The sequence below is a fragment of the Chaetura pelagica genome, unplaced genomic scaffold (assembly GCF_000747805.2).
Source record: "Chaetura pelagica isolate M959 unplaced genomic scaffold, ChaPel_1.0 scaffold419, whole genome shotgun sequence".
In the NCBI taxonomy this organism is placed as follows: Eukaryota; Metazoa; Chordata; class Aves; order Apodiformes; family Apodidae; genus Chaetura; species Chaetura pelagica.
Window position 1 is genome coordinate 23245 of NW_009954498.1, and position 27023 is coordinate 50267.

General features: G+C 44.4%; 2 protein-coding genes across 3 annotated transcripts in view; both read left to right on the forward strand.

The window, feature by feature from the left end:
- Positions 1 to 2048: 2048 nt before the first annotated feature.
- On the forward strand, positions 2049 to 26427 carry SEC23B (Sec23 homolog B (S. cerevisiae)). 2 transcript variants are annotated; one of them, XM_010004624.1, is made up of 19 exons: positions 2049 to 2281; positions 3324 to 3381; positions 4936 to 5022; positions 5222 to 5458; positions 5836 to 5921; positions 8658 to 8802; positions 15452 to 15610; positions 16082 to 16197; positions 17370 to 17493; positions 18008 to 18088; positions 18421 to 18510; positions 19291 to 19397; positions 19586 to 19739; positions 21106 to 21183; positions 21471 to 21632; positions 22351 to 22437; positions 24013 to 24168; positions 25035 to 25100; positions 26185 to 26427. In XM_010004624.1, exons 1-19 carry the CDS (start codon positions 2061 to 2063, stop codon positions 26272 to 26274), a joined length of 2304 nt encoding a protein of 767 aa, XP_010002926.1. In that variant the 5' UTR covers positions 2049 to 2060; the 3' UTR covers positions 26275 to 26427. The 2 variants fall into 2 exon arrangements, with proteins under 2 accessions (XP_010002926.1, XP_010002927.1); XM_010004625.1 differs by having other exon boundaries at positions 2061 to 2281; positions 5279 to 5458.
- A 350-nt stretch (positions 26428 to 26777) lies between these two features.
- Positions 26778 to 27023, forward strand: part of DTD1 (D-tyrosyl-tRNA deacylase 1) — a 30381-nt gene continuing 30135 nt past the window's right edge. The window contains 1 exon segment of the mRNA XM_010004626.1: positions 26778 to 26909. Coding sequence (XP_010002928.1) covers positions 26778 to 26909 — 132 coding nt within the window.

Below are 27023 nucleotides of genomic sequence, written 5' to 3' on the forward strand. Positions count from 1 at the left end.
AGGGGTCGGTGGTGTCCCCTGTGAGGTGGGGATAAGGAGGTGTGTGGTATCCCCGCTGGAGCGAGCCAGGGAGGGTCCGTCCCCTGCGGCCGGTGGTGCCCCATGGAGCAGCACAGGGCGCAGGGGTGTCCCGTGTGCCCTCACCTAGGCGGGCGATTGGCAGTATCCCCATGGGGCTGTGCTGGGGGTGCTGGGGCCTGGCGGTGTCCCACGGGGCAGGGCTGGTCTCTGCTGGTTTGCACTGGGGAACTGCTGTAGCAGTGCAGGGGGTCAGTGCTTTACTGTATGGGAGTGCTGGGGGACAGTGGTATAGAGGTCAGAGGTGGCCTCTGTGGCTTGCTAGGGATTTGTGGTGTCTTTTATATACTTCCTGGTGAAGGGCTGGGTATCAGTGTCCCCCGTAGCTGTGCCGAGCGCAGCAGGATCTGTGGCATTCCCTATAGGGAGCAGTAGCATCGCCTGTGGCTTTGCTGGGAGGAGTGAGGGGGTCAGCAGTGTGCCCTGTTAGCAGGTCCCATACAGAAGCTGCAGTACTACTACCACACATCTATCAAGGCTTTGGTGGAGCCTATCGTCCCCTGGACGGGGAGTTTGGGACAGGCCCTAGAGGTTGCTGTGAGACTGGGGCTGGAGGGCCCTGCATTAGTGGGGGGCTCATAGATTGGCAGGCACCCATTCCTAAAATAGCCCTGGACGGCCCTCACTGGAAGCGCCTCTCCTCCTGTTGTGCTGCTGCTTAAGTAGGGCCACAGCCCAAGCCAAACCCAGCTGGGCAAACGGGACTCACTATGGGGCAGGGGAGTGGTGCTGGGCTGCAGTTGGAGGAACATGGAGTAAATTTGCACTGTGGTTGCATTGCATGCCTGAGATGTCAGGCGTTTTATCTTGCCATTATTATGTGTGGGATCTTTTACAGGGAGGCTCAGCTCTGACTTTCACCTTGACAGACTCACTTGTGGTGGAGATATGCTGCTGAACTCTTCCATTTGTCTGTCTAGAGGTGGAGGTGGAAATACAGGGCAATGTTTATAAGCTTGATTTACATCCTTAATAGCAAGGATAAATAAAATAGTGATGAGTTTGGAGGTCTGCAGAGAAGCATTTCTTCAGAACTCCTCCTCTGGGGTGGGTGATGCTTCTGATTTCTCATGTCTGTGGCCCTGCTGAATGTCTTGTCTGTGTTGAGGACCAGGAGTAAAGTAATTCTGCAGTGGAGGTGAATCTCTTGAGTTTCCTTGGCCAGAATGGGTCATGGTGCTGCTGCTCTTGGCTCTGTGAGTTGCTGCCAGTGCTGTGTGGTCTTTGTGGGCTGGATTCAATAAGTGAGTTTTTCAGTAGGCTTGTGCTTCCCTTTCTCAAAGACACAAAAGGTAACAACGGCCTGGGTTTGCATCTTACTCTGAAAAGCTTAGTAAGGCAATGCAGAGAGTGACTTCTCTGGTGTTTTGGGGATATCCCTCCATCTATTTTCTGAAGGCTGCTGTACTCTTGAGTTTCCCCCTTACTGGGAGGGTGCCATACACAGAGGGTGTCTAAAATCACCAAAGTCCTTTTTCAACCTTTTTGTCATGTGCTCCTTTCCATTTGTAAGCAGGGCAACCTGGCAACCAGATGACATTTGTGATGAGTGTTTTGGTTTCAGAGTTGGCCTCCTTTTCTCCCCCCAAGGTTTTAACTGAAGACTGCAAAATGTGTTGCAAATCTGACTTGTTTTGAGGCCAGCTTGAGGCTGAGTGGATATTGGGATGTTAAATGTGGATCACATGAAAAAGTAATTGCATTCTGGCTTTGAGTTTCAGATTTCCTTGTTTCTTCATTGGATTTGTTGGGTTTTTAAGTATCTGCAATGTTAATGAGAGCACTGGACAGAAGAGATTAATGTAGTGACATGGCTAATTTGATAATGGGATTAACTCATTATAGTGTATTGGCTTTGTCTTGCAATGTTTTGTGCCTCATGTAGTTGATCTTCCTGACTTCCTTTGCAAGACTGTTGTCCAAACAGGAGACCACTGCCTGAACCTGCGTTGCTTATGACCTTTCAGAGTTTCTGCAGTCCCATGGCAACATATCTGGAGTTCATCCAGCAAAATGAAGAGCGTGATGGAGTGCGTTTCAGCTGGAATGTGTGGCCCTCCAGCAGGCTGGAAGCCACAAGGATGGTTGTCCCCCTGGCCTGTCTTCTGACCCCACTGAAGGAGCGTCTTGATCTGCCGCCTGTGCAGTATGAACCGGTGCTTTGTAGCAGGCCGACTTGCAAAGCTGTGCTCAACCCACTTTGGTATGAATTTCTTGACTGGGGTTGTTAGGAGAGGCTAGATAGTGCCTAGTTTTTATCTGAACATCACTTGTTCCTGATTTCCCTTTTACTCCGCCTGATGCCTGGCAGCTTCTTTCATTTACATGTAGTAGGTTTGTTAAAATTCATGCATGTCTTATGAGATATGTTGAATGGCTGTCGGTTACTAGAGATGTCAGAAAGCAAGGAGAGAGGAGTGCCTCTGGGGAGGCTATTAAGGCAGAGAGGATGTTGAAATGGCCAGTCCTGTTACCATTCCAGAGATTTTTATGGTGAATGATGAAACTTAAACAAAGATGCCATTATACTGATACTGTCCTCTGGGCTATGATGTTCACTTGGCTTCCTGCTTCCTGCACATCCTACAGCTTGTAGGTCAGTTCCAGAATGAGCATCAAGGTTTTTCTTTGACGTTTTGCTGACAATTTCAAAGGAATAATCTCAATCATCACAAAATCATGTGATGATCATACAGAGTTGGAGCATAGCATAGACCTGAGAGAAAACAGGCCAAAAGGAGGAAGTAAGAAGAGATCACGCCCATGAAATAAGAATATGGCCAGACTTTACCACACCAGCAGTTACAGGATGTAGTAGTGGGTGGACAAAAGTAAACTCTTTGTGGCAGGGAACAGCCTGTTTTTCAGTGTTTATGTGGGATGTGGGTGAATAGCTTCTGGTGTTCTGTGACTTGTGTGCTACAGCTGTACAAACAGTAAGACAAATGAGATAAGCCAAATTGTAGTGAAGGAGTGATTAGACCTGAGACTTTGTCTGCCAGAGGCTAAGCTCAAGAGAGCTGACAGCGGTCTCTCGTGCTGCCAAGCCTGGAAGTGGCAAGGCTCAATGACCTAGTGGACTTTCTGGCAATAGAACAAGAGTCTAAGTTCCTAAACTCTTCTTCAAATTAAAGTGTCTGATATTCTGTTTCTTCCTTAGTGCTGTGAAACAGCATAGATGGTAATGAAGCTGTGCTGTGAAATTGTTCCTATAGATATACTAACGCCTCACCTTTCCCTTGCAGCCAAGTTGACTATCGGGCCAAGCTCTGGGCTTGTAACTTCTGTTTTCAGAGAAATCAAGTAAGTTGGAAAAAAGCATCAGCCCTTTCCATCTCTTCAGTGAACATTTTATTGATGGACTCCCCTGGTAAAGGATGTTATGGCTGAATTCCACTTTTCTAGGTTACTCCTCTTGGCCTTTTTCTCTTGTTGAAGCTAGGCCAGATTTTTTGTTAATGGGTCTGTTTTACCCGACAACTTGTCTATTTTCCATTCCATTTTGGCAGTGATTTTACCAGCATGCAGGGCATAGGAAGGAGATAAGAATAACGTTTTGTCCCAGGTTTTTTTTTTGCACTTGACATTTACTGGTTTTGCCAAGTATGAATTTAGTTAGATTTCATTAGATTCTGCCATCAGAAGCTGTCACGTGGTTAAAGTAATTTCAGCTAATGCATAGTACCTGCTTTAGTCCTGCCTTTTATTTACACTGGATTGAGCAACTGTCTGTACTGCCGGGCACTTCTCTGTGCTTAGGAAAACAACAGTATAGGTCTCTTGTCATGAATTAATCAGATTGGTGCAGTGGCAGTAAATAAAGAATGGTCAATGGGACAGAATCTAGTTGGAGGTCTGTGACTAGTGGAATCCTTCAGGGGTCTGTACTGGGACCAATACTATTCAATATTTTCATCAACAACCTGGATGAGGGAACAGAGTGTGCCCTCAGCAAGTTTGCTGATGACACTAAACTGGAAGGTGTGGCTGACATACCAAAAGGCTGTGCTGCCATTCAGTGACACCTGGACAGGCTGGAGAGTTGGGCAGGGAGAAATGTAGTGAAATAAAACAAAGATGAGTGTAGAGTCTTGGATCTAGGGAAGAACAACCCCATGTACCAGTACAGGTTGGGGTGACCTGGTAGACAGGAAGATGACCATGAGCCAGCAATGTGCCCTTGTGGCCAAGAAGGCCAATGGCATCTTGGGATGTATTAGAAAGAGTGTGGTTAGTCGGTCAAGGGAGGTTCGTGAGGCCACATCTGAAATACTGTGTCCAGTTCTGAGCCCCTCAGTTCCAGAAGGACAGAGAAGTGCTTGAAAGAGGCCAGCACAGAGCCACAAATATGATTAACGGAGTGGAACATCCTCCTTATGAGGAAAGGCTGAGGGAGCTGGTCTCTTTAGCTTGGAGGAGACTGAGGGGTGACCTCATCAGTGTTTACAAATATGTTAAGGGTGAGTGTCTGGAGGACAGAGCCAGGCTTTTTTCAGTGATGTCCAGTGATAGGACAAGAGGCAATGGGTGCAAATTGGAACACAGGAGGTTGCATGTAAACATCAGAAAAAACTTCTTTCCTGTAAGAGCGACAGAGCCCTGGAACAGGCTGCCTGGAGAGGTTGTGGAGTCTCCTTTGCTGGAGACATTCAAAACCCGCCTGGACAAGTTCCTGTGTGTTGTGTTCTAGGTGACCCTGCTCTGGCAGGGGGGTTGGACTGGATGATCTTCCAAGGTCCCTTCCAACCCCTAAGATTCTGTGATTCTGTGAATAATGATATCATGAGGTTGACATAGGAGGGCCCTACATTTCTGTCCTGCAACTTCCTTATCCTAATTTTTTGGTTTTTTTTTCAGTTCCCTCCAGCATATGTGGGCATATCTGAAGTCAATCAACCAGCAGAGCTTATGCCTCAGTTTTCAACAATTGAATATATAGTGCAGGTAAATAAATCATAGGCAAATTTGAAGATCCAGAATTATCTTATTTGTGTCTGCTTATTTATGCATTATTATTTACTTAAGATAGTGCAAATAAATAACATTTCTTCAAGGTACTTACAATGGGGCTTATTTTATTCCTTGAATAGAGGCATTATAAAACATTACCTGGCATATGCATATCCATCTCTTTTCACATTAGCGAGGTCCACAGACACCATTGATCTTCCTGTATGTTGTCGACACGTGCTTGGAAGAGGAGGACTTGCAGGCCCTGAAGGAGTCCCTGCAGATGTCCCTAAGTCTGCTGCCAGCTGATGCTTTGGTGGGGCTTATCACTTTTGGCAGAATGGTCCAGGTTCATGAGCTGAGCTGTGAAGGCATTTCCAAGAGCTATGTGTTTAGGGGCACCAAAGACCTGACCGCTAAGCAAATCCAGGTATGTTTGGCCAAATGTTAGACTAGTAGCTTGTTCTTTTTAGCTCTGTTGACACCACGGCTGGTCTTTCAAGCTCTAGGCTCTTGGGAAGGAAGGGAGGGGTCAGTGCTCCTGTTAGCCTGTTTCCCTCTCAATATCCATCCTGTCTTTTGCCTTCGTAAATACTTTGGAAGCCTGTCCAAGATAGACTTTGTTTATCTTACATAATGGACCCATTGATCCATTCCTAATGGGATTTTTAAAACTGTGAAATGATTAATCTTGGACATATTTAATTCTTCAGTTCTACAGAGTTTAGTGTCTATTGCTTGACAGCAAGTAACGTGTTTAGTGTTTTAGTAGTACATCTCCTCTGCCTCCTCTTCACTATTATCTAGGATATGCTTGGGCTTTCAAGGCCAGCTGTCCCTATTCAACAGGGAAGACCTCTTCACACTCCAGAGCAACTGGTTATTTCAAGCAGGTAAGCTGCATCAGCACATCAGAAGATCAGATGCCTCTTTAGGCCACACTTCTAAACCTCGGTTTCCCAAGAGAAGTCTTTGTAAGAAGACATACCAAAAGGCTGTGCTGCCATTCAGTGACACCTGGACAGGCTGGAGAGTTGGGCAGGGAGAAATGTAGTGAAATAAAACAAAGATGAGTGTAGAGTCTTGGATCTAGGGAAGAACAACCCCATGTACCAGTACAGGTTGGGGTGACCTGGTAGACAGGAAGATGACCATGAGCCAGCAATGTGCCCTTGTGGCCAAGAAGGCCAATGGCATCTTGGGATGTATTAGAAAGAGTGTGGTTAGTCGGTCAAGGGAGGTTCTCCTCTCCCCCTATTCTGCCTTGATGAGGCCGCACCTGGAATATTGTGTCCAGTTTTGGGCCTCACAGTTCAAGAAGGACAGGGAACTGCTTGAAAGAGTCCAGGGCAGAGCCACATATGATTAACGGAGTGGAACATCCTCCTTATGAGGAAAGGCTGAGGGAGCTGGTCTCTTTAGCTTGGAGGAGACTGAGGGGTGACCTCATCAGTGTTTACAAATATGTTAAGGGTGAGTGTCTGGAGGACAGAGCCAGGCTTTTTTCAGTGATGTCCAGTGATAGGACAAGAGGCAATGGGTGCAAATTGGAACACAGGAGGTTGCATGTAAACATCAGAAAAAACTTCTTTCCTGTAAGAGCGACAGAGCCCTGGAACAGGCTGCCTGGAGAGGTTGTGGAGTCTCCTTTGCTGGAGACATTCAAAACCCGCCTGGACAAGTTCCTGTGTGTTGTGTTCTAGGTGACCCTGCTCTGGCAGGGGGGTTGGACTGGATGATCTTCCAAGGTCCCTTCCAACCCCTAAGATTCTGTGATTCTGTGAATAATGATATCATGAGGTTGACATAGGAGGGCCCTACATTTCTGTCCTGCAACTTCCTTATCCTAATTTTTTGGTTTTTTTTTCAGTTCCCTCCAGCATATGTGGGCATATCTGAAGTCAATCAACCAGCAGAGCTTATGCCTCAGTTTTCAACAATTGAATATATAGTGCAGGTAAATAAATCAGGCAAATTTGAAGATCCAGAATTATCTTATTTGTGTCTGCTTATTTATGCATTATTATTTACTTAAGATAGTGCAAATAAATAACATTTCTTCAAGGTACTTACAATGGGGCTTATTTTATTCCTTGAATAGAGGCATTATAAAACATTACCTGGCATATGCATATCCATCTCTTTTCACATTAGCGAGGTCCACAGACACCATTGATCTTCCTGTATGTTGTCGACACGTGCTTGGAAGAGGAGGACTTGCAGGCCCTGAAGGAGTCCCTGCAGATGTCCCTAAGTCTGCTGCCAGCTGATGCTTTGGTGGGGCTTATCACTTTTGGCAGAATGGTCCAGGTTCATGAGCTGAGCTGTGAAGGCATTTCCAAGAGCTATGTGTTTAGGGGCACCAAAGACCTGACCGCTAAGCAAATCCAGGTATGTTTGGCCAAATGTTAGACTAGTAGCTTGTTCTTTTTAGCTCTGTTGACACCACGGCTGGTCTTTCAAGCTCTAGGCTCTTGGGAAGGAAGGGAGGGGTCAGTGCTCCTGTTAGCCTGTTTCCCTCTCAATATCCATCCTGTCTTTTGCCTTCGTAAATACTTTGGAAGCCTGTCCAAGATAGACTTTGTTTATCTTACATAATGGACCCATTGATCCATTCCTAATGGGATTTTTAAAACTGTGAAATGATTAATCTTGGACATATTTAATTCTTCAGTTCTACAGAGTTTAGTGTCTATTGCTTGACAGCAAGTAACGTGTTTAGTGTTTTAGTAGTACATCTCCTTTGCCTCCTCTTCACTATTATCTAGGATATGCTTGGGCTTTCAAGGCCAGCTGTCCCTATTCAACAGGGAAGACCTCTTCACACTCCAGAGCAACTGGTTATTTCAAGCAGGTAAGCTGCATCAGCACATCAGAAGATCAGATGCCTCTTTAGGCCACACTTCTAAACCTCGGTTTCCCAAGAGAAGTCTTTGTAAGAAGACTTATATGGTACTATCTTGTCACAATTATTTCTCTGCCTTATTACATGTATGGATGGGATTTTCTAGAGCCACAGGCAGTGTATTGGATTTCTATAGTATCTTGGTTTTTTAGTTGCAAGAACATGATTGCCATTCAGGCTAAATTGCTGCTCGAAAAACTAGAGTAGCTGTCTTAAGAAGGCATATTGCTCAGGAGTCCTTTGGAACAAGGGCCTGTCTTTTTGACTGAGGGACCTCATCTATGCATACAATCCTACATGCCACCTCCTACCACCTGGACCAAGAAAGTCCAAAAAATTATTGACAGGCAAGCAGTGACCCCTGAACAGTAAAGTGGTATTTGCCTCTGTTGAGTACAGTTTTCTCTTTCTCAGCTCTTTTTCAGTGGCAGCTCTTGTGCTTCTTGGTAGACTAACTCACTTTTGAAGTTCTTTCCTATGCTTTATATGACTTCGCCTTCTTGTCAGTTTCTGTTATCTTGCTTTGATAATTCTTTTTTTAATTTGCACAGGCCTTTTTATCTTGGAAAGTTTGGATATAAGAAGGGAATATACTGTGTGACTTTTTGCTTCTGATAACTATCTCAATGCGATTTATGTGTGCCATGAGCAAAGGGGCACGTGCTTTCTTTTCTAAACTGAAAGGACTTAAAAACAGGAAAAAAAATAAATTTATTTTTTGCAGGTTCCTGCAGCCAGTACATAAGATTGACATGAATTTAACAGATCTCCTTGGAGAACTGCAAAGGGACCCATGGCCAGTGACCCAGGGAAAAAGGCCTTTACGATCCACTGGAGCAGCTCTTTCAATTGCTGTTGGCTTATTGGAGGTACTCTCAGTGCTATTGTTTATCAGAGATGAGCTGGTCGAAGGAAGTACCTGGCAGTCTTTGCTGAGATGTGCAGGTGTCTGCAGTTTGATCTGTGGCCAAGTTAGGCTGGGCTACAGAGGTTAAGTATGAAGGAGGCTGAGGGGAGACCTCATTGCCGTCTACAACTACCTGAAAGGAGGTTGTAGGGAGGTGGATGTTTGCCTCTTCTCCCAAGTAAATACCTATAGGATGGGAAGAAATAGCCTGAAGTTGCGGCAAGGGACGTTTAGATTGGATATTACGAAGAATTTATATACTGCAAGAGTGGTGAGGCAGTGGAACAGCCTGCCTGTATAGGTAGTTGAGTCACCATCCAGAAACTGTTCCCTGAGCACGTGAGCAAGACCCGCCTCCTTAGCCCAATGGGGCTCTGTTAGGGGCCGTGCTCAGTGCTGTATAGGAAAGCAAAAAATCCCCAGGGACATTTACTAGCCCATTTTGGGGGAAACAAAGGCCTCTCTTCCCCCAGCTGCAGGGAATGAGAGGCCATCTTCATGGTGCATGAGCAGCAGGCAGTGACCCAGCCAAAATGGGTCAGAGGAGCCCTGCCAAGGGGTCGTGCTTAATGCTGCAGAGGACAGCAAAAAAATCCTGGAATCCAGGGCCAGTCTGCCCCAGGGGGAAAATTAATTCTTGACCCAGCAGACCTAGCTGTTCCCTGAGCGTGTGAGCAAGACTTGACCCCTTGGCCCAAGGGGTGGTCATGCCTCCCAGGAGATGCTTGGGACCTATTTTCCCTCAACCATGTTAGAGGCTTCCTGGAGTGGCCACATATCCCCAGCCCCCAGTACTTTGGGGACAAGAATCCTTCCTTCACCTGGCAAGACTCCAGTTGTTGGGCTGCGTGGAATGTCTAAGCCTGTCACTCTTGCCAGAGGACAGCAAATACAACACCTGCACACACTGCTCAGCCTGGTGGCGGAGCTTAAGGATGAAGTGGAGAGATTGAGGACTATCTGGGAATGTGAAAGGGAAATGGACTGATGGAGTCACACTCTGCCATCCTTAGGGAAAAGGGAGCAGGTAGAGGCTCCATGAGAGGTAGAGGATCCCCTGCCCTCTTGTCACCAGGCAGAAGGAAGGAGGGGACCTAAGAGATGAAAGGGGGGAATGGAAGCAGGTCAGGGCAGCTGGTGACTCCCCTCCAGACTTACCCCACCTTCCCAGGTGCCCTTACAGAACAGATAGGGTCTCTGGAGACAGAGGACCAGGAAAATGAAGATGTTGATAAAGCCTGATCCAGGGAGCTGCCAAACCAGTCAGCTCCACTCATTAAGACTTCTTCGGTTAAGAGCAAGAGGAGGGTAATTGTTATAGGAGATTCCCTTCTGAAGGGAACTGAGGGTCCCACACTCATGATCAAGGTCGGAAAAGACCTTCAAGATCATCAAGTCCAACTGTCTGCCCTACAAGCCCTAACCGTTAAACCATCTCCCGAAACACCATGTCTACCCATTTTTTTAACACCTCCATGGACAGTGCCTCTGCCACCTCCCAGAGCAGCCTGTTCCAATGCCTCACCATTCTTTCTGTAACAATTTTTTTCCTAATATCCAATCTGAACCTCCCCTGCCACAACTTGACCCCATTTCCTCTTGTCCTATCGCTAGTCACCAGGGAGAAGAGGCCAACACTCACCTCACCACAGCCTCCTTTCAGGAGTTTGTAGAGAGCAATGAGGTCTCCCCCTCAGCCTCTTCTTCTCCAGGCTGAACAGCCCTAGCTCCCTCAGCCTCCCCTCAAGGTTCTCAAGACCCCTCATCAGCCTACTTGCCCTTCTTTGCACCCTCTACAGCACCTCAATGTCCTTCGTATACTGTGGTGCCCCAAACTGCACACAACACTCGAGGTGCAGCCTCACTAAGGCCAAGTAGAGGGGCAAGATCACCTCCTTGGTCCTGCTGGTCATGCTATTCCTGATGAAGGCCAGGATGGTGTTGGCCTTCTTGGCCACCTGGGCACACTGCTGGGTCATGTTCAGCCAGCTGTCAATCAACAACCCCAGGTCCCTCTCTGCTGGGCAGCTCTCCAGTCACTCCTCCCCAGGCCTGTAGCACTGCCGGGGGTTGTTGTGGCCAAAGTACAGGACCCAACATTTGGCCTTATTGAAACTCGCCATTGGCCTTGGCCTGTTGGTCAAACCTGTCCAGATCCCTCTGCAGAGCCTCCCTACCCTCAAGCAGATGGACACTTCCACCCAGCTAAGTGCCATCTGCACACTTACTGAGGGTGTGCTCTATCCTCATCCAAGTCATCAATAAAGATGTGAAACAGGAGCAGCCCCAGCACTGAGCCCTGGGGAACACCACTCATGACTGGCCACCAACTGGATTTAACTCCATTGAACACGACTCTTTGGACCTGGCCATCCAACCAGTTTTTTATCCAGCAAAGCATGTGTACATCCAAGCCACGAGCAATAAGCTTTTCAAGGATAATGCTGTGGGAAACTTTGTCCTTTGCTAAAGTCAAGGTAGACAACATCCACAGCCCTTCCCTCATCCAATAAGCAGGTCCCCCTGTCATAGATGGAGATGGGGTTAGTCAAACAGGACCTGCCCTTCATGAACCCATGCTGACTGGGCCTGATCACCTGGTTGTTCTGCATGCACCCCATAATGCTACTCAGGATGATCTGCGCCATCAGCTTCCCTGGTACTGAAGTCAGACTAAGAGGCCTGTAATTTCCCATATTATCCTTCTGTCCCTTCTTTTATATGGTGGTTACATTGGCTGATTCCCAGTCTGCTGGTACCTCCTCAGTTAGCCAGGACTGCTGATAAATGATGGGAAGTGGCTTGATGAGCATCCCCACCAGCTCTTTCAGCTCTTGTGGGTGCATCCCATCTGGCCTAATAGGTTTGTGCACATCTACATGGTGCAGCAGGTCACTGACCATCACTAAGGCCAAGTGATGAGTGGATGGTGAGGGCTTTGCTCTGCTCCTGGTCCCTGTCACCTAACTTAGGGAGTTTTATTCCTTCAATATAACTGGTCCTGCTACTAAACACTGAGGTGAAAAAAGTCATTTAGCACCTCAGTTGTTCCTTCATTGTTCATCACTAGGTTTTCTCCTTCCTCTAATAGGGAATGGAGGCTCTCCCTGGTCTTTCTTTTGCTGTTTATACATTTCTAAAAGCTTTTCTTGTTATTCTTTACCATGGAGGCCAGATTAATTTCTAGTTGGGCCTTGGACCTTCTAATTCCCTCCCTGCATAGCCTCACAGCATTTTTCTAGCCATTGTGAGTGGCCTACCCCTTCCTCCAAAGGCCATAGATTTTCTTTTTCTCCTAAGCACCAGCCAAAGCTCCGTGTTCAGCCAGGATGGTCTTCTGTGCCGCTGACTTGCCTTATAACACGTGGGGATGGCCTGCTGAGCCTTCAAGACTTCCCTCTTGAAGAGCATCCAGCCTTCCTGGACTCCTTTACCCTGCAGAACAGATTCTCAAGGGATTCTGGTGATGAGGGTGTTGAACAAGTTAGTTTGCCCTTTGGAAGTCTAGGGTGGCAGTTTTGCTGCTCTCCCTCCTGGCATCTCTAAGAATAGAGAACTCTTAACAATTCACGGTCACTGTGCCCAAGGTGGCCTCCAACTGTCACATCTTCTACCACCCCTTCCCTGTTCACAAAGAGCAGGTCTAGCAGGGCACCTTGTCTGGTTGGTTCACTCACCAGCTGTGTCAGGAAGTTATCTCCAACACACTGCAGAAACCGCTGGAACTGTTCCCTCTCTGCTGTGTTGTAGTTCCAGCAGACATCTGGGAAGTTTAAGTCCCCCACAAGAATAAGGGCAAATGACTGTGAGATTTCACCCAGGTATTTATAGAACAGTTCATCCACCTCACTGCCCTGATTGGGACTCCCACAGCACTATCAGCCTTGTTGGCCTTGCCCCTAATCCTGATCCAAATGCACACTATCTTGGCATCGTTATAGTCTAGTTCTAGACAGCCATCACAATTCTTGATATACAGGGCCACCCCACCACTTCTCCTTCCTTGTCTGTCTTTCCTGAAGAGCTGGTAGCCATCAACAGTGGCACTCCAGTTATGTGAGGTATCTCACCACGTTTCTGTGATAGCTACTATTGTCCTAGTTTTCCTGCTGCATTGTGGCTTCCAGCTCCCCTTGTTTGTGTTGCTCATGCTGTGTGCGTTGGTATAGATGCACATCAAATGGGTTAATGATCTTGACACCTTTTTGTGGGCACAGGCCCTAATTCCTGCCTGGCCCTTCTCAGGTGTTTCCATGGTTGCTATACATATTGTGTAGGTATATGTGCATGGGTCAGCAGTGTGCCCTGTTATAATATCTTTTAAATTGTCCCATCTCCTCCACTATTGCATCTTCATTATCTACAGTCTACCAGCTTAAATATACTGTGTCATAGAATTATGGAATGGTTTGGGTTGGAGGGACCTTAAAGACCATCTAGTTCCAACCCCCTTGCCATGGGCAGAGACACCTCCCACTAGACTGAACCTCCAGCCCCCATCCAACCTAGACTTGAGCACTTCCAGGGAGGAAGCATCCACAGCTTCTCTGGGCAATCTGTTCCAGTGTCTCACCACCCTCATAATAAGGAATTTCTTCCTAATATCCAATCTAAATCTCCCCTCTTTCAGCTTGAAACCATCCCCCCTCATCCTATCACTCCATGCCTTTGTCACAACTCCCTCCCCAGCTTTCCTGTAGCCCCTTCAGGTACTGGAAGGTGCTCTGAGGTCTCCCTGAAGCCTTTTTTTCTCCAGGCTCAACAACACCAATCTCTCAGCCTGTCTGCATTGGAGAGGTGCTCCAGCCCTTGGATAATCTTTGTGGCCTCCTGGGGGCTTGCTCCAGGAGCAACATATCTTTCTTGTGTTGGAGACCCCAGTATTTTTTTAAAAAATAATCACAGCTAATTCATCTGCCCTAAGGGACTGAAACGTCTGTCATACAAGGAAAGGATAAGAGACCTGGGGCTGTTAAGTCTTGAGAAGAGAAAACTAAGAGGGGACCTTATTAATGTCTATAAGTATCTGAAGGGTGGATGTCAGGAATGGGCCAGTCTCTTTTCAGTGGTGCCCTGGAATGGAATGAGGGCAAACAGCACCAAGCTACAACACAGGAGGTTCCCCCTCAACATGAGGGTGACTGAACACTGGAATAGGCTTCCCAGAGAGTTTGTGGAGTCTCCTTCTCTGGAGAATTTCACAACCTGTCTGGATGCGTTCCTGGTATTCCTCCTGCAGCAGCAGGCTGGACTCGATGATCTTCAGAGGTCTCTTCCAACCCCTCTGATGTCCCATGTATTCAAGCCATAATATGGCTAAGAGGTATGGGGTTTTGCGATATTTACTCATCTTCCAAAAGTTGCTACAATATGATGTGTTTGAAGACATGAAATGAGACAATTGCTCACATACTTGCTGGAAAAGGGACTGAAAATCTGAAGAACTCGATTCTGATTAGGGTGCTATTCCAGTATTTTGCATGCAAAAATTGTGTTGCAACACTCCAGTGAAACAGTTTGGCCTTCTAGTCACTCAGCTGCAGAGCTTCATAGATGTTCACAGGTGATATGTCATGCAGCTTACAAAAGTCTCAAGAGTCCCAAAGAGGACTTTCAGTCAGACAGCTTTTGCCATTTCAGAGTCCCATCAAAAGGACTTTCACTGAAGCACTTTGCCCAATCTCAGAGCCCTAACAAGGACTTTTACTGGGACAATTTAAAAGCAAAGTTAAGATAATTTATTGATGCAACAGTTATAACAAGTTCTGGTAGCTGTTGATAAATTCACTAGCTGCATAGATTTGAGGTGAAGATAGTAAAGACAAAAAAAAAAACATTTAACAGAGTCAGAGGTGCAAGTCTTACCAAAAAGTGTCCCTTTTTGGGGGAGAAAAGAGGATTTGGGCCATTGACCCATCCAGATAGCTGTTGAACTCTTCCTTCAGGGAAACAGAGGGTTCTAAGACCAATTTATACTAACTGATGGGGTGGGACTAGGGTTTTTTTGTGGATGTTTTTCTGATGGGGTATATTTTTGGTGTTTGTGGTTTTTTTTAATTGTTGTTTGTTTGTTTTTTTCTATTGTTGTTTTTTTGTTTGTTGTCTTTTTTGGTTGTTGGACTTGGTGACCTCAGATGTTCTTTCCAACCATGACGAATCTGTGATTCTGTGAAATTTGTCTCTGCTGATGTTTGACATGAATTAGCACCAGCTGGTGTAGAGTGGACTGGGAGTTTACGTTTAAATTGTAAAATATGCAGTTGTTTAAAGGTCTCTGATTCTTGTGTGTATTGCCACATGGAGGTGATACTATGCACTGGGTTTATCTGAGGGTCATCTAAGATATACACAGAAGGAACAGAAACTGCCTGCTTCATGTTGTGAAGATATGAAGCTTGATGAAGCTTCTAAGTCTAAACTTAGAGTGCTCTGACTGTCAGGAAGTGCATTGCTATTTATCAAGGTGGTGACATCAGGTCTCTGATGAGATTGCAGAAACACATGCAGAAGCTTCTCTAAATGAAGCGTTTTGCTGTTTAATCAGTCTCTGCCTTTTTTTTTTTTTTCACTTTTATCTATCTCTGTGATGTAAGTCTTTATTTTTATTTTAGGGTGTATTTCCAAACACAGGGGCCAGAATACTGCTGTTTACGGGTGGGCCACCAACACAAGGACCAGGCATGGTGGTAGGAGATGAACTGAAAACACCTATCCGTTCTTGGCACGACATAGAGAAGGACAATGCAAGGTTCGTGAAGAAGGCCACCAAGGTAGGTTCTAGTGCTTGCTGGGTCTGTTTAAAAACAAAAACTGAGTATTGTGTCAGATCATTAAATGCGGGAAAAGGACAAAACACAAACTTACATGTACTGCTATCTTGACAGCTGCCCATTGTCCTCCCCCAGGGGACAAACATATTCTATTTTCTCAGGGTGAGAACAGTATGTCCAGATAATTACATGGTTGTCCTTTAAGTGCCTAAGCCTCTTGTGTATGTTAAATTATGAGAAAGGTCAATGGAAGGGAAAAAAGGACTTTCTCCTAGTTACTTCTCCAGCACAACCTTGTGCCTTCTCAGAGAAAGAAGTATTTCAATGTTGTTTTTTAGTTGATGGGGGGTGGAAAGTTATTTCATTAAGATACTCCTGTCTTCCAAGAGTTGGTCACGTGTTGGCCTCAGCTGGAGCGAAGTAGAAAATTTCCCCCTGTGGCATCCTAAACACTGTATATGTTCTTCCTAGCACTATGAGACTCTGGCTAATCGTGCTGCAGCCAACGGGCATTGCATCGATATCTATGCCTGTGCCCTGGACCAGACTGGTCTGCTGGAGATGAAGTGTTGTGCAAACCTCACGGGGTATGTTCTTATCAGGGCACCTGTGTATTTATTTTTTCTGGAGGGGAGAATGGTTCAGAAAGGAAGTTAAGTTTGCTGTCAGGGCAAAAAGGTGAGATTTTTTGTCATTCTATTCTGAAATGTGGTTTGAATTTGGCAGGAATTATATGGCAACACTCCATTCCACATTTCTGAAGTCTCAAAACAGCATGTGAATTAGTGCTAATGGTAGAAAACTCTTACGTCCTGCTTTGAGAAAGGTATTCTGAAGCATGGTGCAACATGTCTTTTGCAAATGCCTTCTGCCTCCTTGTGAGATATCAGGTATCCTTTCCAGAATTTATGGGATAGAGATACTGTACTTCGTGGTGTGTGCATGACTGAAGCATCATCAGAAGAGCAGAGTGTCAGGCGTGGTGGGCATAAGATTTCCTCGTGTGGGCCTGCTTTTTTCTTCTAAACAGCTCACTTGTGCTGGATTCTTGGCTTCCCTGGATCTAGTTTTGAGTGACATCTTCAAGGGATAAATGTGTTCCATATTGCTGAAGACTTTGTGGTCTCTGTGAGGAAGGCTGTGTGCTAAATAAGGCCTTTTGGGGACTCAGTATATCTTATTGGCTGTTTAAAATCTGCTGTGTCTAGGGAGTCAAAGGATGGTTTGAGCAAATGCAAGGTATTTGGAAATAATCGTGTAATACTCAGTAAGCAGAGGAGACATTGTTTGACACTTTGGTTCCATTATTAAGCTCCCTACGATCAGGGTATACCAAGGGCACTTGTGCGTGGCACAAAACAGACCCACGCACCTGCCGTCATGCTGCAGTGCTGCTGCCATCCTGTCTACAGCGTGGGTGGTTACAGCCCTGCTCGGGGGAAGCAGGCTGAGCAAAGTTCTTTCCTGTGTTGAGTTATTTCTAAGTGGTGGAACATGAGCATTTTTAAGGCAGCTGAAGAGATGGCAAGAAGTAGAGTTGAGAAACCAAGCTGGCAAAGATGGAGCATGAACTTGTCTGACTTTGAAGGCGGCGTCCATGAATCTGCATTCCCTGATTCTTCTACGTATGCAAAGGCATGCTTTAAAACAGTTCCTGCATGTGTTTCCATGCATGAGAGTTGGAAGGATATATCCTTTGTTCTTTACTTCCAGTTCCCAGTTGCTTCAGTTTCATTGTTTATTGTTATTTCTTTCCCAGAGGGCACATGGTGATGGGAGACTCCTTCAATACTTCCCTCTTCAAGCAGACCTTCCAGCGGGTGTTTAACAAAGGGTTCAATGGGGAATTTCGGATGGCATTTGGTGCAAGTTTGGATGTGAAGGTGAGAGATTTTCTTACCTCATTGGGTGATTTAGCTGGGAAATAAAAGTGCTCTTCATTCCAAAAGTATTTAATTAGATGACATGTAGAAAATTCTACATGTTTGGGGTCAGCTGTACTGCCTGTTTTGGGAGAAGCACTGTACTGGAGTGAGTGGAGGGATTTTTGTTTGAAAGCTTATTAGCTTTTCCTTTTTAAAAACAAAACAAAAGAAAACAAAACAAAGGAGCTGAACTCTATCTCTCATCATTCAGTAAGGAACATTTAATGCTCTCTTGTAGTCACTATAATTATGTGTTAGTTATTAAAATGTGACTATATAGATCATCTTATGTTCACTAATTGTAGCAGTAGGTGATATAGGAAAGTACTCAGATGGTTTCCCTGACAGCCATGTTTATGCATCATCTGATCAAAGCTGAGCAACTGATTTAGTCTATGTGTATTCTATTTGACTGACTTAATTAAAAAACTAAACAAATGAAAAAAACACAACTGTTTTTACTTTCTCCTAGACCTGTAGGGAGCTGAAAATTGCAGGAGCTATTGGACCATGCGTTTCCCTGAATGCCAAAGGGCCCTGTGTGTCTGAAAATGTAAGTTTCTGACATGGAAAAAACTTCTAATAAAGAAGTAAATCAGGAGTTCAGAGTTTCTGTCTAGCTCTTCAGTTCAGCTAGAATGTCAGAGTTTTTCAAGGAGAAAAACAATTTGGAAACATCCCTGGGAAAAGAGTCTTTCCTAGACTAAATTCTTGTCCTGTAAGGCTTTCTTTTAACTCTATGTCCTTCAGTCCCTTCATTCACATCCGGCAGATAAGAGATCTAGCAGGCCTGTCCTACCTTCTACCTCTGATCAGAATTTAACACAAGCTTGCCTTATATGCTGGTAGGGACAAAAATGCTGTCTTCTTTTCAATTCTGTGCAGGAGCTTGGAGTTGGAGGAACATCTCAGTGGAAAATCTGTAGTCTGGATTCCAGCACAACTCTGGCCATTTACTTTGAAGTGGTAAATCAGGTTAGTCCTGGCTTGTGTTTTTTTTTTCAATCATCTTTTTTTACACACCGATTTGTAACAGGCCCAGGAAATGCGCGATATCCCCTGTGTTGCAGATGGATTTTTGCAAAGCCATCAAGTGTTTTATGCCCAAGAAATAGACTCAGAGATTGTTTTCATACGCATAAATTGCATAAATTTTTTTTCTGTACAAAACCTGCATTCTTTGCTTGTCTTCTTCCTATAGTATTTATTTAACAAAGAAGAAACTGTCTTTTTGCTTGTAGGTACTACAGAGAATAAAAGTATAAATACTCTTCACATTCTTGGAAAGCTGGTTCTCCAAGTTGTCAATAGCTTGATGGCTCAGAAGCAGCTTTTGGCTGGGGAAGTTTCTGAGCATGAGGCAACTAAACACTAGGAAGGCTAACCCAAAGGAATTCTATTCCATATGTGTGTTTCTTTGTCTTCTCTGCTGTGTGGGCTTGTTAATGTTGGCAATAGAATGGTAGACTTGCAGGACCTTTGCTCAGACCTCATACTTCCATCCTTATGCTCATTGCTATGGAGATTATAAGTTGTTGCCATCATTTAATGGATGAGCTGAGGGAGTGTTATGCACAGTTTTAATGGGCCCAGCACCATGTGACTTGGAGGGCTGCTGGAAAACACAATAGTCTCCCTCTTCTCTAGCTTGTACTTACCCTGTGATTGCTCAAGTTACGCCCTGGAGTTCTCTGTAGTTTACAGAGTTATGGAAAAGCCAGCCTGTTTTGAAGGCTTACCTTGTTTCGTTTGCAGCACAACGCACCAATACCTCAGGGTGGCAGAGGGGCAGTGCAGTTTGTTACTCAGTATCAACACTCCAGTACGCAGAAACGCATTCGTGTCACCACCATAGCCAGGAAGTGAGTATCTCATGTCAGTTCTTTGGCAGAACGTCAGAAACTTAAGCTTTAGCGTGTGTTGGGACTTGTTCTAGTTTTTTGTTTCATGCATTGGCCACAGGGTATCTGGCACAGGGAGGCTGAATCTGGTTTGTTTTTTTGCTGAAGGTGAAAATGCACATAGCAATAACCTTTTACTAACCCTATAGCTGGGCAGATGCACAGAGTCAACTCCAGCACATAGAAGCTGCGTTTGACCAGGAGGCGGCTGCTGTGCTGATGGCTCGGCTGGGAGTGTACAGAGCTGAATCTGAGGAGGGACCTGATGTTCTGCGGTGGTTGGACAGACAGCTGATCAGACTGGTAAGACCAATACACTGCAGTTGGGTGTGTTCCTGATTTTAGTAAAAATGGTATCTGGAAATGCAAACACCATTCTTTTTCCAGATTGACTTGCCTAATTTGTGCTTTGATCACAGTCCCATAGTTGTAGTACACAATAGCTTAGAAGCCACTATGATCAGGATAGGTAAATATCCCATCATGCTGAAAGGGTTAAAACTGTCAGTAAAGGAGTGATAGTGAGACACAGAATAATGCAGGTGGGGAGGGACTTCTGGAGGTCTCTGACTCCACCTGTCTGCTCAAAGTAGGGCCAACTTTGAATTTAGAGCAGGTTGTTCCAGATGTTACGAAGTTTTGAAGATCTCCAAAGATGGAGTATCTCTTGACAACCTGGTTCAATGTTTGATCACAGTCACTATGATTTTGTTTTTACTTTTCTTCTGCCCCCATCAGAATTTCCATTTCTACACCTATCTGTCAGGTAGCTGTAGACAGCAATATGACTCCCTGATCCCACTCTTCACCAGGCTAAATAAACTCACCTTCTTCAGCCTCTATCTACATGAAGTGCTCCAGCCCCTACAGGCTTGGTGACCTCTGCTAGACTCACTCCAATATATCCATGTCTCTGTCTTGCACTGAGAAGCCCAAAACTGGACACAGCATTCAGATGTGGATCCACTGGTGTCAAGCTTAAGGCAGTAATCACTTCTGCAACTTGATGCAGTCTCTTTCTTTGAATTTCACAAGCCTGAATTACCTAAATTAGCTCTTTTTCCAAACACCCAGGTGGAGTTGATACCAACATATGTGGTACATCAGGCACTAAAAAAAGAGGGCCAGTATCAAATAAAGATTTGAGCATCAATACACACATGGGCATGCTGCCTGCTGAAATAATTATGGAGTAATTTATACTTAAATTTCTAAAATCGTTGATGCTTCTTATTTTCAGTGAAGCAGTTAATGAAATACCAGTGTGCTGCTCCTCTAGGAGGAAGCAGAGTTGTTGCAGAAGTGTTTCATAGTGTACAATGCAGCTTAGGTCTAACATAGTATATCTGATTTAATGGAAAAAAATGGGTAGAACTAGACACACTATTTATTTAATTCTTAGATAATTTCAAATCTAGATGTTATATATATATTTTAAAAATAGATAAATAGACTGAATCATCATTCTTATTCCAGTAAGATAGAGAAACAACTAACTTAAATAAAAATAGCCTGTAAATTCTACATTACTTATTATTGTCACAGTCATGTCTTGGTTGTTCTGTTGAAAAACAACCAAAAGAACACCCTGCTGAAAAAAAAGTGTTAATTTGAAAAAAAGAAAAAAAAGATGAGGAGATAACCAAAGTATTCATTTTGTTCCCAATAGTGTCAGAAATTTGGACAGTACAACAAAGACGATCCAAATTCCTTCAGGTTGTCAGAATCATTTTCTTTGTATCCTCAGGTAAGAAACTCACTTCTCACAGCTGTGGGAAAAGTGCAAGGGTGAGTGACAATGATGATAAAACATCTTGTACCATTTACCAGATTCAAGAGGGGAGGAACAGATGATTACATTTGGTGGGCTGGTCCTGCAGTTCAGTGCTGTAAATGATTGATAAAGGAAGAACTCTGAGGAGTTAATAAGGAGTAGACTTTTTTCAAAGAATTTGCTGTTGAGAAAGGTGCTTGGGTGCAGTAGTTTTGGCAACTTGCTGACATTTCTATTCTCAACTCATGTTTTTGGTACAGTTCATGTTCCATCTGCGACGCTCCCCATTCCTGCAGGTTTTCAATAACAGTCCAGATGAATCTTCTTATTACCGTCACCACTTTGCTAGGCAGGATCTGACCCAGTCTCTCATTATGATCCAGCCCATTCTTTATGCTTATTCTTTCCATGGACCTCCTGAGGTGAGTTTAATTAATTGTGTTTTCATTAAGCTTGCATCTTTTATTAAAAAAAACACCAAAACAAAACCACCAAGACACCCACAAAAAATCCACCTTCCCACCCTGCCACCTCTGACAAGCCACAGCCCCCAGCCCCTAGCCTTTGGTGAATATTGCAGCTGTCAGTATCACTTTTGCTTCTCTGCCAGAGGCTCCCATCTCCACTGTGTAAGTCAGCAAGCCTCAACCCTTCCAGGTTGTGATCTCCCGGCAGCTGCTTGTTTTCAGTTTTTATGCAGCGTTGTTTAACTGCAAATGTTCAGTGAGCAGACACAGACTCCTTTAGACTGACAGCCTCCTTGAAAGGAGTGTGTGGCAGGAAGGAAGCTCAGGAGCTGCTGTAGTAGCACTTGGAAACCTTCTTGGCAGCATTTGTCAGAGCTCACATGTTTTTCCTTATTGTTCTTGAGATACTTTTCCTCAAGATCATTTCAAATTAAACTTGGATTGCTCTCTTGCATCCTGCATTTCATACAGTAGCTGATAACCTGCTGCTCCACTCAGTGTTGCTGCTGCAGGAGGCTGACTGGGCTCTGAAAGGCCTTTGTTTGGACTGAGCAGCCATGGGTGGAGTTGTGTCTATATGGACAGGACGGAGCAAGCTGTTTGGCCAACCATTAAGGTTAATACACTAATCCAGGGCTTAGTGTCTCCTGACTTTCTTCTTTTTTTTCCCCAGCCAGTGCTTTTGGACAGCAGTAGTATTCTTCCTGACAGAATCCTACTGATGGATACCTTCTTCCAGATAGTTATCTACCTTGGTGAGGTACAATGAAATACATTCTCTTTCTCTGTTTGTGCTCCCTTCCTCCTGACATGCATGCAGGTAGCTTCACTGCTAGTATAAAAACAGCTGCTGGCAAAGCCCTCTGTAGCATAATGACATTGTATACATGCTGTTAGTTTTAGTATAATTTCCCCACTGTCCAAGTTAACAAATAATCCTGCTGGAGTCATTAAAGATGTGTTCTGCTCTGAGGAGTAGCTGTCATGCTAGCTTGCTAATGAAGATGTTCCCTTACCATGCCAGGAAAGGACAGAGAAACTTGAAACTAAGCAGAGCAGAGAGCTGCAGTTTGATTTTTTCCTTTATGTGTCATACTTGGTTGCTAGCTTTTGACACTTACATGCTGCTGCTCTTAAAGAAATCTGCTACAAATGTTTCCAGTTTTTGCTTTTAAGTATTGGACATTTTTTATAGTTGCTCCTATATTCCTTCCATTGTGACTGAGGTTACACTGGGTGCTTTAGGTATTGGCCACTTCTGAACATCCAGATGTAAACCAGTATCCAAAGCCTTGGCTTTCCAGTGCCTCCTCAGTATGCAGAACTGTGGATCTGTTTTTAGTCCTGTCAGGTTTTGTAAGAGACTGGTATGCTACTGTAGCTCCAGAACTGAAATGTCTCACATGCTTAAGTACTCCCGTGGTAAGGGATGAAAAGGAAGTTGGCTTTCCATATTTTTTCTCTGGAAATCTCTCTGATGCCTTTTTCCCTCTCGCATTCTTTGTAGTCCTGCTTGGAGAGTGGACCTCATTGAGTTTCTTCTACCTAAATGTGGCATCAGATTGGAGTAGCTTAAATAAACTCATCTTGGTTTATGGTCAAGCATTCCTATTAGTGAGAACTTTTTGGGAGACATTTTAACTTTTCCGTTTGTGAGCTAAGCTACTTCATTTAAGGGCTGCTATTACAAGTTTGGTACTGTGGTTTGCACCAGCTCCATTATTAGCTCCCAGCTTCACTCTATATAGGCTTTGTTCCCTTTAAGAAATGAGCAGGATACCTGATTGATGTGGACAGGAGTTGAAAGCTTTGAGTCAAGGACAAATCTTCTCAAGTTACCTTAAGCAGTTTCTACCTACTGTTGCAGAGAAAGGGCCTCAGCAACTGGGTAAGATTTAGTCAAAGGAAGAGCAAAGTGTGTGATCTGTTCATGTACAGAACAATTGTTAGGTACATATTGTTAAGTACCTTGAAAATACTGTAAGGAAGTACTTCATTTAAGACCAAGTCAGATTCAAAATATCAGTGTTTTATAAATGCTTTGTGTCTCTGTGTTGGCATAGGCTGAAACATAAAGGTTTGAAGATAATTTTGAACAAATTGTTCTTGCACTGTGCAAACTACTACCAGCTTTTGTGCGGAGTGCCTGTTCTTAAATCTGGGAACAAACAGTAACTAAATGATGTTATTGCCAGAGTAGTGGAAGGGCATTTGCCCTGTGCTCTGTAAGCAGAAGTACATGTAATGTTCTGCTGCTTGAAGACATGCAGGTGAAAAAGGGGAGGCTTGCACAGTTCTCCACTCTTTTTTAATTTCCTCCCTGTCCTGTCAATAGACTATTGCACAGTGGCAGAAAGCTGGTTACCAGGACATGCCCGAATATGAAAACTTCAGGCACCTGCTGCAAGCCCCACTGGATGACGCCCAGGAAATCTTGCAGACTAGATTCCCGATGCCACGTTATATCCATACTGAACATGGTGGGAGTCAGGTAAGGAGGTTCACTGAGGAACTTTATGTTGCTAAGTAGAGCCCATGTTTGTCTTCTTTACTAAAGGGATGGTTCTGCAAGTTAAATACAGTGATAATGTAGCTCTTCAAAGTTTAGAGCTTGCACATTTTCTCGTGAGTTCTTACTACAGCATTGTCTTTTAATAACTCAATCAATTGCTAGATAGGCTTTTGAAATCTTAAGAATGAAACAAAACTAAACAAACAACTAATCCCAAAAAACCCAGCTTTTTATTCCCCAGAGAGGTAGAAAAGAAATTACTTGGCTACGTACCTAAACTTACTCAACGTAGGGAGTGCAGTTATCTTGCTAGGACAGTAAGTTATGCTGAATCTGCTCCTGACAATCTGCTCCTAAACTCTCAGATGCTGAATGAGAATATAAAGTAGTTGCTATTTTCGCTCTTCCTGGAATTGCAGTTGTATTGTGCTTGTCTGTGTCTGGCTCGTTTGTAGCAGTCAAGAGGCAGGAATGGAAGCTCCAAAGCAAACATTTGGTACCAGTTTCTGAAGTAACCATGTTACGCTCCACTGACCTCTTTCCTTAAGAGTAGATGGGGGAATGTGAGTGACAGTGCTGATGACATGCCTGTGTCACCTGGAACTAGAGCTGCCGTGCCAGGCGAGCACTGTTTGCTCTAGCAGAGCAGTCTGTGGCCCTTGGAGACAAGTTGCCTGTGGAGACAGGCTGTTTCTGGGCTTGAAACCTGTTTAAGTTAAATTAGTACTTTGCTTGCAGGAGCAGAGAAACATTGCTAGTCATGTGTCCAAGGTGGTAAGAAGTCTTGAGGGAGCTATGACAGGTCTGCTATTTTACATAACTATTCTAACATTTTGTCTTAATAGGCTCGGTTCCTGTTGTCTAAAGTGAACCCTTCTCAGACCCACAATAACCTTTATGCATGGGGACAGGTAAGCAATAGAAGAGCTGCTCATTTGGAGTGCTGTAAAATGTGCCTTTACATACTTGTCTGCATAGTAGCCATCCTGTTTCACGGTCAAAAACCATGAGCAGATTATGTTTGTCCTCTGTTTCTTACCTAAGAGCTTTTTGCAGATGTATGTGACTGCATTGGAAAATCTTACAGTGCTTTGTGGTGCAAGGAATCAGTTATTTCTCTGTACTAAAGTAACTGATAATGGAATAACCAACTGAGACTGCAATAATTGTAGCATTTTAAAAGACTCAACTGATTAATTAGATTTGTCTCTAAAGCTTCGGCAGGTTAGATTTTTATTCATGTCCATGTCCATGTTTGTTAAGATAAAAAGTACTGATGGGGAGCTCTAGATGACAAGAGGATCAGAATTGTTTTCAAGCCTGGATGACTAAACTCATGTTCCTGTTCTTGTAGTGAATCTCCACAAATTTCAGCAAAATTCAGTTAATTTTTAGGCTTTTTTCTCAATGGCTGTCCAAATAGAGGTGCTGTGGTCTTCACAGGGAATTCTTTGCCCTTTTGATACTCCTTCCTGTATCCCAGCTATAGCTGGGGCACAGGCAGACCAGGAGAGTTTTCTGTGGTGGCTAAAAAAAGCGGCTAATTTGATGTAGAATATGTTCTTAAAGGTTTCCAATGACCTGATGGAGAAATTTCTTTACCCTTCCCTATAGACGTGATTTAAAACTCTCAGGTTACAGTGTATTTAGTATTCTGAAAGAAGTAACTAGCATATGGATATATATATATAATTTATCTGAGAATACTACACTTTTATATCCTCTTTTGTGTAGAGCTCTGGGTGGCAAAATTCCTAAGGCTTTAGAAAGAATAGACTTTCTCTTTTTCCAGTAGTTTACATTGCACTAGAACACAGCATCAGTCCTACTGCTGAAGAATAGCATCTTTCCACAAGATCTATCCCTTTGCAGGGGAAAAAAGGTGATTGATTTAGCAGGCAATTAGTTCACAGCACCAACATCTGATTTGCTTTCGGATAGTCCCCAATATTAACAGCAGTCTTTTAGGCTCATTAATTCTTTATTTTTCTGCAGGAGTCAGGAGCTCCAATCTTGACAGATGATGTTAGTCTCCAGGTATTCATGGACCATCTGAAAAAGCTGGCAGTTTCAAGTGCATCATGACTTTGTTCAAACCAAGATGTAAGAAGAGTTACCTCACGTTAATGACAGAAGTGGTACATTTTATTGACATTTCCTTTTCTCTCTTCTAGACTATAGTTTTAAAGTATTAAATGAAATAAATTTTCAGGGAGAGTTTTGTACTTGGCCCTTCTAGATATTAATTTATATTGTTTTACTCTAAATTTTTAATTCAGTAATTAGTAATTAGAGCTAAAGGATGTTTTAGCTAATACAGATTGTGAGTCTTCAGCTTAATTTTTGATACTGTGTGTTCTTAAAAGGTGTCTTTTAGCAAACAGGGACTGTATTAATGAAAAATAAAACTGGCTAAGAGCATTACTCTTTTGTGTGATCCCCAATTCAGCTGTATGAGCAGTCGACTTGGCTTCCCATGTTTGAAAATGTAACACTAGGGTATGTAAACGCTATGGAAAATTTCGAGGAGCTCCGGAATGTGAAACGGTGCAGCAGTACTGGATAGTGGAGAATGCTCTGCAGGACCCATGGAGGGCGCAAGGCACAGCACAACCCGTGCCCTGCGGACGAGGGGATGTGCGGACGCGCTGCCTCAGGTCACCACGACGGCCGGAGCGCCCGCCCCCCGCTTCGCTCGCGCAGCGTTAAGAAGCTCGAACGTCGGCGAGGCAGCCGCTGTTTAACCCCGCACCGGCGGTAAAGCGGGGCTGAGCCGCCTCACGCTCCCCGCACCGCGTCAGTCCCGCGGCTCCCCGCCCCAATCCCGCCACCCC